At 43.6% G+C, this 20848-nt stretch overlaps 2 protein-coding genes and 1 long non-coding RNA gene across 15 annotated transcripts in view; 1 reads left to right on the top strand and 2 right to left on the bottom strand.

Moving 5' to 3' along the window:
* Positions 1 to 11890, bottom strand: part of TEX26 (testis expressed 26) — an 80277-nt gene extending 68387 nt beyond the window's left edge. For 9 of the 13 annotated variants that reach the window (XR_002518272.2, XR_002518273.2, XR_002518274.2 and 6 more), the window contains exons 1-2: positions 11770 to 11886; positions 4834 to 4918 (exon numbers count right to left, since the gene is read on the bottom strand). Coding sequence is in view for 6 of the 13 variants with exons in the window: in XM_021929529.2 (XP_021785221.1) it covers positions 4834 to 4918; positions 11770 to 11830 (146 nt within the window). In the remaining 7 variants the exon portion in view is untranslated. Of the gene's footprint in view, positions 1 to 4833; positions 4919 to 7435; positions 8236 to 11769 lie in introns of those variants that run through there. The other 4 variants (XM_031655780.1, XM_017951168.3, XM_031655778.1 and 1 more) reach the window with 4 other exon arrangements.
* LOC101015562 overlaps positions 10227 to 20848 on the top strand; it is an 11799-nt gene continuing 1177 nt past the window's right edge. The window contains exons 1-3 of the long non-coding RNA XR_004178635.1: positions 10227 to 10661; positions 12615 to 13307; positions 13678 to 13746. This is a non-coding gene — a long non-coding RNA (uncharacterized LOC101015562). The remainder of the gene's footprint in view (positions 10662 to 12614; positions 13308 to 13677; positions 13747 to 20848) is intronic.
* MEDAG (mesenteric estrogen dependent adipogenesis) overlaps positions 18931 to 20848 on the bottom strand; it is a 19415-nt gene continuing 17497 nt past the window's right edge. Inside the window, exon 5 of the mRNA XM_031655781.1 lies at positions 18931 to 20206. Within this exon, the coding sequence (XP_031511641.1) occupies positions 20082 to 20206 (125 nt within the window). The 3' untranslated portion in view covers positions 18931 to 20081. The remainder of the gene's footprint in view (positions 20207 to 20848) is intronic.

The raw sequence follows: 20848 nt of genomic DNA, 5'->3' as shown, positions 1-20848 counted from the left end.
CACCTCAATGCACTCAAACTAGAAAATCCAGAGGAAATGAATAAATTCTTGGAAACATACAAGCCTCCTAGATTAAATCAGGAAGAAATAGAAACCCTGAGCAGACCAATAACACACAGTGAGATTGAATCAGTAATAAAAAAAGCTGTTGACTTCAAAAAAAGCCAGAGCCAGATGGATTCACAGCTGAATTCTACCAGACGTTCAAAGAAGAATTGGTGCCAATCCTACTGAAACTATTCCAAAAGATTGAGAAAGAGGGAATCCTCTCCGACTCATTTTATGAAGTCAGTCTCACTCTGATACCCAAAACCAGGAATACTGGTCTGTAGAAAACTACAGACCAATATCCCTGATGAACATCGATGCAAAATTTCTCAACAAAATACTGACTGAATTCAAGAGCACATCAAAAAGATAATATGCAATAATCAATTGGGTTTCATCCCAGGGACACAGGCATGCTTTAATATATGCAAGTCAATAAATATGATATATCATATAAATGGAATCAAAAAACAAAAATCACATGAGCATTTCAATAGATGCAGAAAAAGCATTCAATAAAATCCAGCATCCCTTTATGATAAAAACCTTCAACAAACTAGGCATCTAAGGAATATACCTGAAAATAATGAGAGCCATCTGTGACAAAACCACAATTTTCATTACACCAAATGGGGAAAAGTCGAAAGCATTTCCTCTGAGGCCTAGAACAAGAAAAGGATACCCACTTTCACCACTTCTATTCAACATAGTACTGGAAGCCCTAGCCAGACCAATCAAGCAAGAGAAAGAAATAAAGTGTATCTACGTTTGAAAAAAGAAAGTCAAAATATTGCTGTCTGCTGATGATATGATCGTATACCTAGAGTTTGGATAAAAGAATTCAGTAAAGTCTCAAGTTACAAAATCAACGTACACAAATCAGTAGCACTGCTATATACAACAATGACCAAGCTGAGAATCAAATCAATAACTCGATCCCTTGTACAACAGCTGCCAAAAATAAAATACCAGGAATATACTTAACCAGGGAGGAGGTGAAATATCTCTACAAGGAGAACTACAAAACACTGCTGAAAGAAATCGCAGGTGACACAAACAAATGGAAACACACCCCATGCATGTGTTTCACGGATCGGAAGATCAATATTATGAAAATGACTGTACTGCCCAAAGCAATCTGCGGAGTCAATGCAATTCTTATTAAAATACCAACATCATTTTCACAGAATTAGGAAAAACAATTCTGAAATTCATATGGAACCAAAAGAGAGCATAAATAGCCAAAACAATCCTGAGTAGAAAGAATAAATCTGAAGGCATCACATTACCAGACTTCAAATTATACTACGAGGCTATAGTTACCAAAAGAGCATGGTACTGGTTTAAAAAAAAAAAAAGTAGGCACATTGACCAATGGAACAGAATAGAGAACTTAGAAATAAAGCCAAATACTTATAACCTAGTGATCTTTGACAAAGCATACAAAAACATAAATTTGGGAAAGGACACCATATTTAATAAACGGTGCTGGGCAAATTGGCTAGCATCTCTCACCTTGTACAAAAATCAACTCAAGATGGACAAAAGACTTAAACATAAGAGACGGGAAACCATAAAAATTCCAGGAGATAACCTAGGAAAAACTCTTCTGGACACTGGCCTAGGCAAATAATTCATGACTAAGACCCCAAAAGCAAATGCAAAATAAATAAATAAATAAATAAATAAATAAATAAATAAATAGAACCTAATTTAACTGAAATGCTTCTGTACAGCAAAAAGAATAATTAGATTAATCAGACAACCCACAGAATGGGAGAAAAATATTTGCAAACTGCGCAGCTAACAAAGGACTAACATCCCAAATCTACAAGGAACTCAAAGAAATCACCAAGAAAACAAATCCTATCAAAATGTTGGTAAATGACATGAACAGACATGTCTCAAAAGAAGGTATACAAATGGCCAAAAACATATGAAAAAAAATGCTCAACATCACTGGTCATCAGGGAAATACAAATGAAAACTGCAATGAGATACCAACCTACTCCTGCAAAAAGTATTGTTGAATTTAATTATTAAAAAGAAAAAAAAAAACAATAGATGTTGGCAACGATGTGGTGAAAAGGAAACACTTAAACATTGATGGTGTATATGCTTCTGTGGAAAACAATATGAAGATTTCTTGAGGAACTAACAGTAGATCTATCGTTTGGTCCAGCAATCCCACTACTAGGTATCTACCCAAAGGAAAAGAAGTCATTTTATTAAAAAGACAACTGTACGTGTATGTTTATCACAGCACAATTCACAATTTTAAAGATATAAAACCAACCTAAGTGTCCATTGATTAGTGAGTGGATCAAAAAAAATTTGATGTATATATACAACATGGAATATTACACAGCCATAAAAAAAGAATGAACTAATGTCTTTTGCAGCAATTTGGATGGAGCTGGAGGCCATTATTCTAAGTGAAGTAACTCTGGAATGAAAAACCAAATACCATACATTCTCACTGAGAAGTGGGAGCTAAGCTACAGGTACCCAAAGGCCTATAGAGTGATATAATGGACTATGGAGACTCAGAAGCAGGGAGGGAGAGGGAAGCGAGTGAGGCCGGGCGCGGTGGCTCAACCCTGTAATCCCAGCACTTTGGGAGGCCGAGGCGGGTGGATCACGAGGTCAGGAGATCGAGACCATCCTGGCTAACATGGTGAAACCCCGTCTCTACTAAAAATACAAAAAACTAGCCGGGCGTGGTGGCGGGCGCCTGTAGTCCCAGCTACTCGGAGGCTGAGGCAGGAGAATGGCGTAAACCCGGGAGGCGGAGCTTGCAGTGAGCCAAGATCGCGCCACTGCACTCCAGCCTGGGTGACACAGCGAGACTCCGTCTCAAAAAAAAAAAAAAAAAAAAAAAAAAAAAATTACATATTGGGTGCAATGTACACTACTTGGGTGATGGGTACCCTAAAATCTCAGACTTCACCATTATGCAATGCATCCATGTAACCAAAAACCACTTGTACCGCAAAAGCTATTGAAATAAAAAAAGTTAAAATTTTTACACTGAAAATTTTTGTGAGAACTTTATAAATATATAAATTCAAACATCACTGACCTAGACTCCCTAAGTTATCTATTTGTTTTTGGTTTTCATCCCCTAAACGTTTCTTCTTCAGGCAACTCTTACAGTCATATACCTGGCACTTTCATTACAATCAGATGATAAAATTTCCCAGTTAGAACGGGACTCAGTGGGATAGCTAGTAACTCAGAAATCTGGAATCTTGTAGCCTTGTACTTTTTGGAAATTTATCATATACTATGGTGGGGAAAATGAATGAAAATGACTAACTTCTTTGTGTTAGTCACTATCCTAGTGCTTTGTGTCCTCAGAACAGCCACTTTAGGCAGGTATCATTATCCCCATTTCACCAATGACAAAACTGAGCCCCAGATGGCTTGTTAACTTGTGCAAGGTCGCAGAGATAAGACGGGTAAGAGCAGAGGATAGACGGCATTTCTGCCTAACTCCATAGCCATGGTCTTACCAATACTCCATTCCACTCCTCAATATCTTGAACTTTTAAGGCAAAAAGATTTTTCTTTTTTTGAGACAGAGTCTCGCTCTGTCGCACGGGCTGGAGTGCAGTGGTGTGATCTCGGCTCACTGTAATCTCCGCCTCCCGGGTTCAAGCAATTCTCGTGCCTCTGCCTCCTGAGTAGCTGGGATTACAAGTGCCCGCCACCACACCCGGCTAATTTTTGTATTTTAGGTAGAGACGGGGTTTCACCACGTTGGCCGTGCTTAAGGTGAAAAGATTCTTATTGGACACAATTCACAGAATGAAGATGATAATTGAAGGCTCTCTATGCTGATTTCATACCTACCAGTGACACAGTAAAAGATGATGGGGCGGCTGGGCGCAAGGGCTCAAACCTGTAACCCCAGCACTTTGGGAGGCTGAGGGGGGCGGATCACAAGGTCAGGAGATCGAGACCATCCTGGCTAACATGAAATCCTGTCTCTACTAAAAATACAAAAAACTAGCCAGGCGAGGTGGCGGGCGCCTGTAGTCCCAGCTACTTGGGAGGCTGAGGCAGGAGAATGGTGTAAACCTGGGAGGCAGAGCTTGCAGTGAGCTGAGATTGCGCCACTGCACTCCAGCCCGGGTGACAGAGCGAGACTCCGTCTCATAAAAAAAAAAAAAAAAAAGAAAGATAATGGGGCTCCCCTAATCCTGCTCACTCACCTATTGATGAACTTAGAAGCTCAGAAAGGCAGCTGATGTTTAGAAACTCCCACTACCCTCAGCTCAGGTTGAATTGGAGAAGTTGAAGCCAATATTGTAGTATCTGGAGGAGTGGAGGTAAGAATAGGGGGACAGTGGCCTTCTTCCAGCTTCCAAGACTAGTCTTGGTGATGCTGTGATAACAAGTATTTGTTCATCCATTCACCTATTCACTCAATTGTCATTGCCTGCCTACTATATATAAGGGAATGGATCCAAGTCACATGAATGTTTAGGTAGCACAACCTTATTAACCTGTATATTAGGTCTGCTGTAAACCACGATACACAGCAACTTTATGAAAAATTAGTAGCCATTTTCTTGGTTTCCCTATAGGAGGCCTGGATACTGTTTGAGGGGAGGGGCTATCACTGATACTTGGAGGAGAGCTGTGCACACAGTAGCCCCTACCCAAGAGCATTTTTATGAGGCTTCTCTAATTACTGTCTATGTGTTTGGATTCTGAGTCATAAAAGACAAGCCAACAAATTAAAACATGTATATCAATCTAACTCAAATAGTGATCTACCGAATGAAGGCAGGCACTGCTCCTGTCTTAGGCGTGAATGCAGTCCTCATAGTGGTAGCATAGGAATCCCAGTTGGGGCCACCTGCTAAAAGTACAACAAAGCAGTTTTAAATATGGCAAACCTGAATGTTTTGATGAAACGTTGTTTAACAATTAAGATAATTTTGCAAGAGAAAAAAAAAAAACATTTTGGATAATTTATCTTTAGAGTCTAAGGAATAAAGGCCAAAATATAGCCTCTAATAGGAATGAGGGAAAGCTTGACTTATTTGTGTTTCACTCCAAAATAAAAGATAGTTCTACTGTTTCTCCTGAGCATTCATGCATGCTATTTGAAAGAATTAAAGACAGACATAAAAATATAAAGAGGAAAGCAGTTCATCTCAAATTCTATCATCTTAAAAGACCCACTATTATGCTTTGGTCACCAACTTTACATGCATCATCTTAGATGTACCTATACTTGCATCATACTAGATATGATTTTACACACAGGGGATCATATGACATACATCAAGTTTTATAATGGACACCTCCTTACTTCTTTCTTTCCCTGCCATTGCCACTCTCCTTCCTATCCCTCCTCCCAGGCAGCATGTGTTAACAATTGTGCTGGTTTCTTTGCATACCTATGGAGCTATCACATGCTGATTTATACATAGACATATTGGGTTTCAGTTATCAACCTTTTGTTTCACAAAAGTGGGTTCATATGCCACAAAGTGTCTTTTTCTTATATCTGTCACTAACAGTGTCTGATAGAAAACCCCTCCAAGTTATCTGGCGAGGTTCTAATGCATGTCTTGTAATGGTTATGCAAAATCTTGTGGTGTATATGCTATTTAAAGCTATGAGAGTGGGGAGATCAATGAGGGAGGGAGTAGACTTGGAGCAGAAGTTCCGGGGCTGAGACCTGGAACACTCCAATGTCAAGAATTTGGAGAGAGAAGGAGGAACCAGTGAAGGGGCTGAAAAGCACTGTTAGCAAGGTGATGAAGAAATCAGGAGCCAGTGGCATCCTGAAAGTCAAAGAAAGTGTCCCAGAGAAGGGAGTCAAATACTGCTGATGGTTCCAGGAGGATGCTGGCTGAGAACTTACCACTGGTAGTGCTATTGTTTGAATGTGTTCCCCAAATTTTGTATATTGGGAACTTAATCCCTAAATGTATATGTTGATAGCATTTGGAGGTGGGGCCTTTGAGAGGTAATTAAGATTAGATAAGGTAATCAGAGAGGGGTCCCCAGGGTGGGACTGGTGGCTTTATACAAAGAGGATGAGAGACCTGGGCTAGCACATTCTTGCCCTGTCATCATGCAATGCCCTCCACCATGTTACGATGCAGCTAATAGGCCCTCACCCAATGCCAGTGCCATGCTCTTGGACTTTCCATCCTCTAGAACCATTAGCTAAATAGTATTCTTTTCCTTATAAATTACCCAGTATGTAGTATTCTATCATAGCAACAGAAAGTGAACTAAGGTAGATACCAGCAACAACACTATTTATTTGCCCCAACCTCCATTGTCAACAAAGTACCACCAAATTTCTCAGGAATATACATTTTAAATTTAAAATTCAGTCATTCTCTCACTCTTCATATCTAGGTAGTTACCTGCTGCTTTTTAGATGTCATGAGAACCTGGGTTGAACGTCTCTACTTTTTGAATAACACGGTGTTCTCTAGGATCTATCACTTCATCCCTAGAATACTGTAGCCAGTATGCTTAGCATAGGGAGCTCTGGCCAAATATTTATGGTTCCTGCTATCTGTGAACCTCTTAATGTTCATATCCTCATCTATCCCAATCAAGTCTTGTTTATCACCTAACAGACTCTCATTTCCAATCAGGATCTGATCATCTGCAACTATTACCTGTCCTCTTAACCCTGGCTGAAGTTCTACCTCCACTTAAAAGCCCCTTAGAGAACCCAAGTCTTAGTCCCTTGTATTCCGCACTCTGTACCTGTGCTTCTATGCACTCCTAGTGTCTGCTCTCTAATCCTGCTCTACAAGAAATGATATCATTCTCCAATATTCCTGCTTTAGTGGGCATCACTTTATGCTTGAAAGCATTTTATCCCAATAGCAGAATTCAATGTTCTTTGTTAAAAGAATTACAAGTGTGAACAAGTAAAAGGGAAGAAATTGTGTGGCATGCCACTCGTAAAAGAAGCCTTCTCTAACCTGATTTGAACTTCTGCATCGGACTTCTGGAAGGATTGGGAAGGATATTCTGCACAAAAGCCACACATAACTTCTCCTTCTTTTTTCTAAGGCAAACAACTCTAACAGTCCAGATCACATTTCTACTAGGCTCGGATATGCCTCAAAAAGCCTGGCAGAACAGCACTCCAGGCAGCACCTCCCAAGCAATCATGTGGGCAAGCACGACGTACCTCTCTGTGCTCCCATCTAGGGTCCTATCCCTTCTGAAGATAGTTTGGCAACTGGGGTCACCAATTGCCAGGTGCCTGTATCAGGAGCCTGACAGACAAGAGCAGCATGCCTCACTGCTTCTAGGAACCGAGGCCACGCAAGCCTCCCTCTTCCTGTGTTACATTTGTACAGATCAGGCACTCCCTCCACTCCCTAATCCTTACCTGCTTGGATGCACACTTTATCTTTGGTACATCTTCCTTTAATTTCATGTTAATGATTTCCCTTATTACAACCCTTTTTGTCAGGGCTGTATTTCCATGCTTTTTACCTCCATTGGCAAAGCTTCTGAAAGTACAGTATGCTATTGGAATTGATCTTCTTCATTAACAGAAATGTTCATTGAGAAATCTGTAATCACAATATTCTGAAAATCTGTTTCTAGTATGTTCTCTGCATGTCACTACTTTCTTCTCAGTGTCTCAATGTCTTTTTCTGTAGCTCATATCCATCCTTCCTGTGATTATGTCTTCCTCATTCTTTCTTCTCTCATTTTCTGTTCCTCCTGCAAACAAGTCCCCAAGCCCTCCCATGGACCAAGCCCTGTGGGGCACTGGGACATAGAGTCTTGACCTGGCCTTGCAGAAATCACAAGCCAAGAGATGAGCTATGTATCCTGTGAGCACAAGTTTAATGTGGTGCTGATGGCCTATGTGTCACAGGGAACATGAAGAGGGTGCAATTCTTTTTGCTTGGATGAGAAGATGGTGCAGCAAGGGCAGGCCCAGGGGTCATCATAGCATAGCTGGCACCTGAGCTGTGATTTAATTTAGTAGATGTTTGAAAGAGAAACACAGGACATGAAGTAAAGCAATTTACAGAGGAAGTAGCAGGAGATATGAGAGTCTGAGATGAGACAGAACAAATAGCCCCATGTGAATGGAGCAAAGGGAAAGATGGCTAATGACAGGTCGGCAAAGCATCCTAAAGCCTCATTCTGCTAACCTTGACCACCCACTGGATGTGTTCACCATTAGGAAAATATAAAGCTATAAAAATATTATAAAATAGTAACTAATATGTATATTCTATCATACTTTAAAAAATATTTTCACATACGTTGTTTTATTCCCTCATTTTGTTTTAGGGATTCAAGCTATTGATAAATACAAGTTGTTTGTAATGTGCCACATGGTGACACTACAAAAAAGATAAGTCCATGTCCTAATCCCCAAAATCTGTGACTCTGATCTTATTGGGAAAAGGGGTTTTTGTGCTAGCAATTAAAGATCTCGAGATTAGGAAATCATCCTGGATTATCCTCATGTACCCTAAATGCAATTAAAAGTGTGCTTATAAGACAGAGGCAGAGACCTGGAGTAATGAGGCCACAAGCTAGTGTTACAGGATCTCTGGGGTGTTGATTTTTCTGGCTGGAAACCTCTGTGCCTGCAGTGCCTTTGCCAGCCTTTGCCAGAGTTTTTGTCCCGCATTGAGGTACACAGACAAGTGAAGAGTGAAGAAGAGTTTTAGTGTTAGAACAGCTCGGAGGAAGGAGTAGCTTCTCTCTGTAGGCAGGTCATCCAGTCAGGTGTTCAGCTGTCAGCAGAGAGGAGGCCCTGCAGAGCATAGCTCCTCTCCATAAGCAAGTCATTTGGAGGTCTCTGCAGGTCTCTGAAGCTCTCAGCAGAGAGGGTAGCTCCTCTCTGTCAGCAGTGGAAAGGGTACTCCTTCCTTTCTGCAGCTAGTTGCCCCATCATCTCCAGCTATCAGCAGAGAGCATACTCCTCTGCAGACGGTGGTTCCCTTGTCTCTCCCTGCCCTCTTCATTCTCTGGCCATGCTCTTCCCTGCTCTGGCTGAGCCCAGGGTTTTTATGGACTTCAGAGGGAAGAATGTGCATGCTGATTGGTCCATGGGTGGCCATGGGCAGGCCGGAGGAGGCAGCATGAGTCCCCACTCAGGTTCCTGACTGGCAACCTGATCCCCAGTCTTCAGGCCCTCCCTGGTCAGAAGGTGGGGCCTTATTGGGCAACCCAGCCCCTTCCACCCAGGACTCTGTCTGCCTCCAGCTGCCATTCATAGCCCTGGGGCTTGGCCCCAACCCCACTCTGAGATCAGAGCCAGTGGAGAGAGGCCAGGGAGTGCGAGCAGATACCCCTGAGCCTGCAGGGATGAGGGTGGGGTGTGGCCTGGCAGTGGGAGGAGATACCCCTGAGTCTGCAGGGATGGGTGGGTGAGGGTGTCCTTCCTGGGGGGTTCAAGGGTGCAGGCTGCAGAGATGCCCAGGTCCTGTGCCTGGGAGGGCAGCCATAGCTGCACCAGGGAGCTCCCGCCTGACCAACGTGGAAGAGGCAAAGCTCCCGCTTGTCCCTGGCTCCTGTCTGCTTCATGGAGTGGAAGGCCCAGGTCTGCAGCCGTGGGTTCCACAGGGAGGCTCAGAGGCACAGGGAGGCCCAGACCCACAGCGGCAGTTTGGGTGGCTGTAGCCTTGCCCAGGACGACGGGGCTCCTGCCTGCTCCATAGAGCAGGAGGCCTGGGTCTGCAGCTGTGGTTTGGGTGGCTGTAGCGGCACAGGGAGCTCCCATCCCGACTCAGAAGGGGCAACTCCCATGGGTTCCATGGAGCGTTGCAGCCCCAGCTGTGCTTCCCTACTGCAGCCAGCATGATGGCAGCAGCCACTGCCACCACTAGCAGTGCCCATGGCCACCTGAAGCTGGAAGTGCCCATGGCTACCTGAAGCTGGAAGAGGTAAGGACCACTTCTCCCCCAGGGCCTGTGGAGGGAGTGCAGACTTTTCCAGACCTTGATTTCAGGCTCTTGACCTTCAGAGCTGTGAGCAAATACATTTTTGTTGTTTGAATCCACCAGTCTGTGGGAACATACAGCAGCCACAGGAAGCTAATACAGCACCTGAGAGGCCCATCTGTAGTAATTATTCAATAGCAGTTAGTCATCAGTCACCATCAACCTCATCCTATTTTGGACCAAAGCTGGGCAGTGGTGACACATCAAGCCCACCTTTTGGAGGGTGACTCACCCAGCAGTGGGGGATGAAGTGGCACAGACTAGCCATTAGAGGCCTGAGCCTGGAGGTAAAGGGGCAGATTCACCCAGGGGAAAAAGAGCTTTGGAGGCAGAATCAAAGAGACCTGGTGATCGAACTGCAGTCTCAAGGAGGCTGCTTTCCCTTCTAAGCTGAGGAGCTAGGACCCTCTTAACTGAACTCTCAAAGTCTGGAAGGTTTCAGGAGGACAAGGAGTGTGGTTTTGCACACGTCAAGTTGGAGGCCCTGCTGCGACACCCACGTGGAACTGTCTGGTAGACAGTTAGATATTCTGGTCTGAAAAATTAGGAGGAAAGTCCAAGTCAGGGATAAAGGTTAGAGAGTGGTTGGCACCTTTATGCAGCACCTGAAGCCCGGTGGCAGGATGTGGTCACAAAGAGAAGGTAAGCCTAGAAGGATCAATCTTGGAAGACTCTAAGAGTTCCCAGACAAGAAGGGGATGCAATGGGGAGACAGCGGGAGAACAGGGTGGTTAGAAAGGGAAGAGAAGCATCCAAAGGGGTGCCATCCGGATGCTAGGAGGGGATCCTCCCTCCTTTGTCTCTCCTGTCTGCCTTGTCATCATATAGAAACTGAGTGTATTAGATATTTTCTGCACTAATTATTTTCATTTTCCACTCTTAATTCACAATGGAATGAATTGGAATGAAAATACGAACTTCATTCATTCTTGTGGGAGCACTAGTCTAGGAAATTTGTACTTGAACAATCCCTCACTGCTCCGCAGCCACTGTGGAATTACAATTACCCAGCTATACAGCGGCAGTGGGCAATTATTGCCCCAAGAGACCATGATGGAGCTGACTACACGGTAATCATGCCACTAGCATCACAGCCAGAGTGGCTCTCCCTCCACCGACCCAAAACCTGAACTGGTGAACCTGCTGCATCTGCGGGTAGAATTAGGATGAAAAGCACTACCTCTGTGAGATACAAAATCTCTGTGGAAGAAAAATCAGTTGGGGTTAGAGGCGGCAGCTGAAGGCCATGGCTCCCAGCCTGTGTGACAGCCCAGGGAGGGCCCCGCCTCTGCAGACACCGCTGGGACTGCAGCCAGCAGCCACCCCCCTCCCCCACTTTCCCCCTGTTTCCTAGACCCTGTAGGGGGATCGGGACTCATGCAGGACTTGTTCTCTTCCGATCTTCCCGGACTTTTTCTTCTTTGCCTTTGACCCTGTTTTCCTTGGAAAATCACCAGCTCTTCCTTTTTTCCTGTCCCCTCTTAGCCAGGCGTTTCCTTGAGTGTTTAAAACTTAACCCTGCGCCTTTTCGGGAGCGGGGACTTGGCAAAGGGTACGCGAAGGACTGAAAAGGGGCAACGTCATGAATACCCTGTAATTCTCCCTGACTCCCCTTCTTTTCCTCAGCTGAGCGTACTCCTAAGAGCGATGCCACACCCTTAAAGACCTAAGGCCCCTTTTTCTCAACAGGACCCTTTCCCCGGGAAAGCCCCCTCCCCACCCCGCAGACCGGCAGAGTCTGCTGTCTTACTTGGCCGGAGGTTGTGGTGGCAGAGAGAGGGATCCGGAGCCCTGGGCCCGGGCTGTTCCATTCTGCCCGAGGAGGCGGCCACGGGACCCTGGCTCCGGCTGAACTCAGCGCTGCGGGAGCCCCGGGCCGCTTTGTGACTCGTCGCTATGGAGACAAGGGTCGGGTTCCAGGGCGTTCTGCCCTGCCAACGGGTGCTGGCCACGAAGGAGGCTTAACCTGGCCAGCGCGGGAATGGGGTGCAGAGAGCAAAGAAATGTGGCTTTGATCCTATGGACGCCTTACTTTTTACATTATTTGTATAGTTCTTGCAGTGAGCTTTCCCGACCACGGTCTCCTATGTTTCCTAAGAAAAGCAAAAAGGGAAGAGATTGAAGAGAAAGTAGTAGTGTCCGATTTTCAACTGCAAACTTTCATCCATTAGCTTTCAGCTTAAGCAAATGTGGGCAAAGTGGTCACGGATCTTTGCAGTAAGAACGAACCAAGCAAGAAGACTGAATCCCAACTTGTCTGGTGTAAATAGAAGCAGTTTCTGTGATAGTTCCATGCAGTCAGAAGGGTCATCCTGCCTTAGGAGAGGGGCAGAAGGGGAAACGCAGGCATGGAAACAGGAGTGGGCAAGGAGGATGTGACACTCTCCTCCTCACCAGGCCACGTTCCTGGCACCAACCATAGTGTTTGTGAGTGTCAAATTAATTGTTCTTCTACTCTCATAGAGGAAGCTATGTCTTTCATCCTCTTGTGAGAGTTTTCACTGATGAAGGGGGTCTTTTATCTTCATATCCTGGGAACTACTGAAACTGTTTCAAAGAGTCAAAGACACCAATAACAGAGATTCTTGTCTTCAGGGGCAGATTAGAAAAGAAACAATTTGCTGAAACTCCCTCTGCTTACAACAAAACTGACTGAAATCAGCTGGAATCAATAAGGCCAAATGGAGTTTGCACACAGCAAGCTTGCTGATGTCACAGCCTGAATTTCTACCACATGTTTCATACCAGCTCCCTCCGAATTTGCACATGGGACCTACGAGGAAGCTTGAAGACAGAACCATGCACGCCTGAAGACCTCCCAGATGTCCCCTTTGCTTCCACCAATTACCTGCTAATGCCAGGATCCACCCCTAAACCTTTTGTAATAAAATCACTGCTTTAAAGCCAGTACAAGCAGACAGATTTGAACTGGACTCCTGTTTCCTCAGAAGTTGACTTGCAATATGAAGCTTTTCTTTTCTCAAAAACTTGGTGTCATACTGTTGGTTTCTAGTGCAGTGAGCCCCCTTTGCTGGATAACACTACCTGGTAATTTGACATACTAGGTGGTTAGTAACTACTGACTGCCTCCAGGTGACAACACAGTTATTACCCACCTGGGTGAAAAGAGAAGACAGGAAATACATATTGGAGTCAGCTGGCAACCTGTTTACAAAGCAATTTACAACAGTTCCTTATTCTTAAGGGGTTATTCTAATGTAGACCTCAGAGAAACAGTGCAGTGTAATAAAGGAGGAATTTATCAAAAGACACAGAAAAAGCATCAAGGTAAGAATCCCAAATATATATGCAAGGAATGTCTTTAAAATGAAGAGCTAAACTAGAGTTTTCTGAAGGTAGAGTTCTATCCATATAATGGAATGAATATAACACATTATAAACTCTCATATTTTGAAGCAATGGAGGGTGGAACACATTAGAAGGCATAGATGTTATTAAAAGGAATGAGTCTAAATTAGGTTTAGTAGTGGCATCTAAATTTAAAAAGTAGCACCCAATAACAGATTACTGTCTGGAAATGGTAGAGCTAATTAGCATAGCATAATTTAAGAGAAATATATTTTTAAAATAGAGCAGCAAGTATATAGAATTTTGAAAGTGAATTCTTATTAATATCTTACGATTTGTCTCATTTTAGGCAAGCTGTGAAATGGTGGGGTAGGAACCAAATAGAGAGCCAAAAGATCTGTCACTGCGGCCCCTTAGGGTAAGCAGACCCTTCCCCTGAGCCCTGGTCTCCTTATCTGTCAATGAGAATACCAGCACCCACCTTGCTCTGCCTTAAACATGATGAGATCCAACAATAATTTATAAATTGTAAAATCACACAAATCTAAGGTATTGCTCTTGTTGCTATTCTGATCTTTATTCCTTTTACAGTCTTTCATTTCTGCTTCAAAGTGTATTTTTGCGTGGATCCATTTTATGGCGAGCGGTATAGCGCTATTCCTGCCTTTGAATTCTAGTTGCCTGAGGCAACTCCTCTAAATGATTATTTCCCCTGCTTTCTTCTGTCCCTCAACAAATACTGACCGTGCACTGAATATGAGCTGTACGATGGCATTGGGGCAATGCCCTGATTATTATAGTGAATGAACTTCCTAGAAGAGGAGGTGCCTGAGTTGGGTCCTCAATGGTGCTTGGAGTCAGCCAGGTGAACAGGGGGAGGTGACGCAAACTAGCTCAAGGGCCAGAGGCATGGAACAGTGTGTGTAGTCCCAAGACCTTTAGTAGTTTAATATTGCCATGTTGTAAAGTGTGTCGGGGAAACTGAGAGCTGGCTGGGGTGGAATGCCCTGCAGGCCATCCTGAGAAGCTTGGACTTCACCTGAGCATGCTTGGGTTAAACAGTGTAGTGAAGGGTCAGGTTGGAAGTTTAAGTAAATCCTGGCCTCTCATTCCAGAAGGAGGACAGGCAAAATTCCACATCGTTCTGCCAGAGTAAGTGAATCATTCAGAAATTAAAGCATCTACGTTACTAATTTAGGTTACTGGTATGTGTTTAGCAGAGTTTCAAATCGATCCAAAACAATTGAGAATAGTTGTATTGAATGGGTGAGATGTTAATTGGTTATTTTCAGTTGAAATGATTACAGCTGGGCGTGGTGGCTCAGGCTGGTAGTCCCAATACTTTGGGAGTCCAAGGCAAGAGGATCCTTTGAGCCTAGAAGTTCAAGACTAGCCCGGACAACATAGAGAGACCCTGTTTCTACAAAAAATGAAAAAATTAGCCAGTCACGGTGATGCACATGTGTCGTCCCAGCTACTTGGGAGGCTGAGGTGGGAGGATTGAGTAAGCCCAGGAGTTTGAGGCTGCAGTGAGCTGTGGTGGTGCCACTGCACTCCAGCCTGGGTGACAGAGAAAAACCCCATCTCCAAAAACAATGAAAAATTTTGACAATCAGTTTCTTTCTGCATGCACACATGCACCTGTGTGTGCATGTCCATGCACGCATACACATACACTCACAAACACACACATAGAGAACATGATATGAAGTAGTAAAGACTGGGATGGGTGGTAAGGGTGAAGAGACAGCAAATATAGAACACTCAAGTTTAAACTGTAACAGAGAAGAAAACCTTTAACCAGGGGTGGAGGAGGGGCTCTGGTAGAGAGAGTTACTACTTAAAACAGGGAAGGAGTAACCAAATTCCTAGGCCAAGGGTCAGGAGCAGAAAGATAGAGCTTGAAGCTACAGGAGAGAGCAGATGGGGCCCAGGCCTGGAGAAGACAGGTGTGCTGGAGAGCCACTCCCCAATCTGAGTGTGCCTACCTGCCCCTGGGCGTGTGTGAGCACAGGGATTCAGATTCAGGAAGTCAGGCGGAACCTGAGCTGCTGCATTTCTAACAAGATCCCAGGTGATTCACAGAGTTTGAGATGGACGGCTCTAGAACCTTGCTGTGCTCCAGTAACCTCAGCAGCACCTTGTTAGAAACGCAGACGTTCAGGCCCAGCCCAGAGCTGCTAAATCAGGATCTGCAGTCTATCAAGATCTAGAGGATTACTAGGAACATTCCAGTTTGAGAAGCACTGCTCCAGGTCATACGAGAGGCAAGGTCATCTCCCGAATGAGAGGGAGAGAGGAAAGAGTTGAAGGCAAAAATTCAAAGAGCAAGCTAATAAAGAACAGGTAAAAGAATTGACAGGTGGCCACTGCCAAAAGCCCAGAAGAGGTCACAGACAATCTGCCACCTCGTCAACTGCTTTGGATACAAAGATACAAAGTGAAGCTTCTCTGCCTTTGCTCTTATATTGGGACAAAATACTTTCTATTATGATGCAGTATGCAATGCTTTGATTCGAGTATCCTTAAATAGAGATTTCTTTTAAGGAATTGTCTCACACAGTTGTGACAAGTCCAAAATCTGTGGGGTAAGACAGCAGGCTGGAGACACAGGGAAGAGTTGATGTTGCAGCTTGAGTCTGAAGGCTGACTGTTGGCAGAATTCACTCTTGCTGGGGGAAGCCAATGTGTTATTCTAGTTCATCCTTCGACTGATTAGATGAGGCCCACCCACATCAGAGATGGCAATCTGCTTTATTCAAAATCCATGATCTAAATGTTAACCCCATCCAAAAACACCCCCACAGAAATATTCAGAATGACTGTTGACCAAAGATCTGGGCACTGTGACCCAGTCAAGTTGATACGTAAAATTAGCCATCACAGACTCAGATCTTGTTGAGTCGTCTAGGTCATAGTTGCCACTAAGAGGGGTTGTAGGTAAGTAGCCCAAGAATAATTTCAGTCCTCTTATTGGAAATTCCAGAAAAAACAATTATATAGTTACTTTCTATTAGGATAGTCTAAAATAATGGGGTAAATTCTAAGCTCTGCTTCTAACTTGCTACTTGCCAAATTTACTTATATTTCATCTAAATAAAACCATAACAGCAAGTTTAGACTATTGATTCTATCAAAACCTCATCAATCCCTTTTATGTGTGACCTCCCTCCTCGGCCAGCCCTTCTCTCCCTAATTCTTCTCTGAACTCTTTTTTTTTGTGTGTGTGTGTATTTTTTGTAGAGATGGGGTTTCACCATTTTGCCCAGGCTGATCTCAAACTTCTGGGCTCAAGCAATCCACCCACCTCAGCCTACCAAAGTGTTGGGATTACAGGTGTGAGCCACAGCGCCCAGCTTCTTCTTGGAACACTTCAGAAACGCACAGGCTGTGGCGGCCATTGGGTAATTATCAACGCCTTCCATTGTTAGTTCTTCTCTCAGGTTTATGCAAGTAGCAAACAGCAAAAGTGAACGGTCATTTTAAATCTGTTATACCAGCACTTATCCATCCAAATGAATGTTCTCTTTTCCAAAGTAATCATTTATTTGAATGCTGCTTATATTAGTTTGTTCTCACACTGCTATGAAGAAATACCCGAGACTGGGTAATTCATAAAGAAAAGAGGTTTAATTGACTCACAGTTCCGCATGGCTGGGGAGGTCTCAGGAAACTTACAATCATGGAGAAAAGCACCTCTTTCACAGGGCAGCAGGAGAGAGAACGAACGCCCAGTGAAGCGGGAAGCGCCTTATAAAACCATCAGATCTCATGAGAACTGACTCACACTCACGAGAACAGGACGAGGGAACCACCCTCATGATTCAACTATCTCCACCTGGTCCCTCCCATGATATGTGGGGATTATGGGAACTACAATTCAAGATGAGATTTGGGCGGGGACATAGCCAAACCATATTACTGCTGCTATCGCTTGAAGCATTTTTGAAATTCTTTAGAAACTCCCTTTGAAAACTGACACACATATTATTTTGAATTTCTTCAACGGGGGCATAACTTTGCTCTTTGAGGATAGATTGGATATTTGAAACAGTAAAACGGCATTCAAGCTGATAGTTAAGGTAGGCGGTCAAGTTGAGCAACGTTATCTTTTAGCCAAAAATCAATCTAGTACCATCAGGCAATGAGAAAAACAAAAAACCAAAAAAAAACCCTCCCTCATTCTGTAAATCATTTCTGGACTTGCATTCTTGTTGGAATAAGTGACTAGCCTCCAAGATCACTGAGAGCTTGGGTAAATCAATCACTTGGATCAATCAATCCTTAAATATTTGTTTTAAAACTAAATTTTGCCAGGCATGGTGGCTCACACCTGCAATCCCAGCACTTTGGGAGGCCGAGGCAGGTGAATCACCTGAGGTCAGGAGTTTGAGACCAGCCTGGCCAACATGGTGAAACCCCTTTTCTACTAAAAATACAAAAATTAGCTGGGCATAATGGTACACGCCTGTAATCCCAGCTTCTTGGGAGGCTGAGGCAGGAGAATTGCTTGAACCCAGAAGGTGGAGATTGCAGTGAGCCGAGATCATGCCACTGCACTCCAACCTGGGCAACAAAAGCGAAACTCTGTCTCAAAAATAAAATAAAATAAAATAAAATAACTAAGTTTTACATTACATGTAATTGGTTTTTATCTCCAGAACTGGATTATAAGCATCTTAGATGTTTTCCTTTTTGAATTTATCTCAGAGCACTTGTTTTATTAGTCTTATTAGCTTATATAAGGGTCTTCTTTTACAGGAGTGGAAGCTCCTTGAAGGCAAGGGCCATGTTTAGGCACCTTTGTATGCCAGCATCTACCTGGTGTGTGCACTCAAACATGTGTGTTGAATGAATGAAGATGAACTGAATGAATGAATGACTTGCTTAGGTCATTGTTGTCCTACAGATTGTATTGACCTTAAACTGTTAAAATATCAGCTTGGGCCACATTTATACTCAGTGTGAGGCCTCTTTTACCCAGGAAGATCTGCTCCTAGATTTTTCATCAATTTTAAAGATTGCTCAATATAACTTCTTTGTGATAGTTACTAATAAAATACACTAGCACCGTGTATATTTCTTATAGGCAATCAATAAAACTTTGCTGAGTGAATATTGAATGAGTGAATGCATTTGGTACAGAGTTGACTGAAAAGAAGTTTTTAATGGTGAAAGAAACCTTCCAGATCTTTAGTCCATTCCTGGGGTGATACTGATGGTTTTTCTCAATTCTACTACTTAAAAAAAATCTTCTTTGTCAATTTTGTGAATAGAGTTTCTGTTTCCTTGGGAAGCATTTCGTATTTGATATCCACATAAGGTTTGTTTGCACTGGTTAACTTAGTTTACTGTTAATACTCTTCATGTTTTACTGAGTGTAATAATAAATGTTTAACCTCTTCTGTTACTAAGTAGCATTCCCCTTCTCTTTTCTGAAAGATCAGTATCGAATTTTATTTCCTTTCTTCAAATACTTCATAGCCCTGTTCTTCAAAAGGTTCTTCCTGAGAAAGTGGCTATGAGAACCCACAATTCTTATTGTAATTCACTAAGTTACAAGGCAAATACACCACCCACAAACCACAATGGAAAGCTCACATGAAGCCTCAGTCATAAATTTAATCAATTCTAGTTTGAATGCTAAGAAAAGTTTTAATTGTGAAAATGCGGTACATAATATTTCAAAAATAAATGGAAGGATCATCAGTAGTGTTATCAAAATGCATAACACAGAAACTTTTTAAGAAAAGATAAAAAAATTACACTCAGGACCCATAACTCTTCCTCATTATAAGCATATGTAGTGATTCATTCATGCAGGTTTTTATATGTAGATAGGATTTTTTTCCTTTTCAAGAATTCCATTGTAGCCATGAGATGAAAAATGTATTATGGTGATGATATAGCTTTCTTCCATTTTGCTTTTAGTGTTAGGATTGCTAAAAGCTTATTTAAAATTCCCAACTGACATAATGTGCTTTCAATAAGGAGGACACTGCCGTGTCCAATACCCTTCCCCTCTCATTGTTCGGTACTGTATCTCCTGGCTTCATTCTACATGGGTCACTTAGTTAAGAGGGAGGCCAAGGGAGTTCCAGTTTCAGGCAGTGTGTGGCAGGGTTACTGTCCTAGCAACCTGGCTGCTACTCCAGTGAATCTCACCGTGAACATTTCTCATAGGTGTCATATGGCAGGATGAAAAACACATTTGCCTTCCGGTGAAAGATGGCACAGGCTTTTGCCCAGCCAGGTTGGCAAGAGAACAGAACTCTTATCCCCTTGCGCAATAGGTCTGAGTTCAAGGGGTTGGATGCCCCAAGCAGAGGGCCAAATGCTGATTTATGAAGCATGTTGGGTCAACAGCCAGGCAGACCACTCCCACACAGGCTGCTAGGAAAACTCCCACGGAACTGAGAAAAATGCTCAAGGTGGCAGAACTCTGTGGCCCTTCTGCCTCTTCGGAGAAGAGTTCAAAGTAGAGAATATCCCCAGCTCCACCCAATGCCATGGGACCAAGGCCTTTCCATCCTGGTAATCATAATCTTTAGGGGAATCAGCTGCCCTGAGAATCACCTGCCAGGGCATCACATCCACAGAGGCAGAAGAGAGCAGCCCTCTGTAGAAGCCATGGAGGAGCCGGAGATTGACACGCAGGTGGAAGTTCCTGCCTCCCACCTCCTACCCTCCCCCAAGCCCATAGTCTAGCACAAGCCTGGAGTGTAGGAGCAACTGCTAGAATGTTCAGTCCAATCAGATAAATTGGTTGGGTGTCTCTTCAGATTCCAGAACACTTGGAAATGGTAATTCTGCCAAAAGAGGCTCTGTCAGAGATGATCTGGGTGACAGATTGCAGTTAAAAACGTCATCTATTGAACCTAAAAAACAGTAAACAAGGCTTGCATTATTACTATCACTGAAAGAAAAAAATAAAAGCCAACAGTGCCTTTCAAATTCATGCAACATAACTATTTCAATAATTAATAGAGAATCCTGGCTTCCTCAGAAAAATTCAAAAGGCTAAACAGAAATGTGTTGCTTTTTCTTTATTAGTAGGACAAGATTGTCACTTGCTTTCTTGTGGGCTGGAGTAAACTTGCAATGAGCTTAATATACTCGTTCACACTTGAGGGCCAAAGGCTTACATTTTGGGAACAGTTACTGAGGACAGAGGCCAGTTTTTGCAGGGGATGGAGCCAGGTTAGCGCCCTGGTGGCCCTGTGCTCTGCCTGTTGTGGTGCCAGGTTTGGACTGTGTGACAAGCAGGAGGTGTGACTTGGCTGTGCTGTCTGCAGTGCATGATGACAGCTTCCAGGAAGGTCCCTGCCGCACTCCTCTCAAGTTGAAGTGGCCCCGGGGCCGGCTTAGAGTAACCTTTTAAGGAAGCTCTGCCTAACTTCAAACGTTCCTCAGTGTCCCAAAGATGGGGTGGACACTCCAGGCAGTCCACAGGACAGAGGGTGAGCCATGTTGAAACCGGAAAATTCTGGGGCTGATTCCGGAAAATTCTGGGTGAACTG

Source organism: Papio anubis, chromosome 15 (assembly GCF_008728515.1).
Source record: "Papio anubis isolate 15944 chromosome 15, Panubis1.0, whole genome shotgun sequence".
NCBI lineage: Eukaryota > Metazoa > Chordata > Mammalia > Primates > Cercopithecidae > Papio > Papio anubis.
This window is presented reverse-complemented; position numbering and strand designations above follow the sequence as displayed.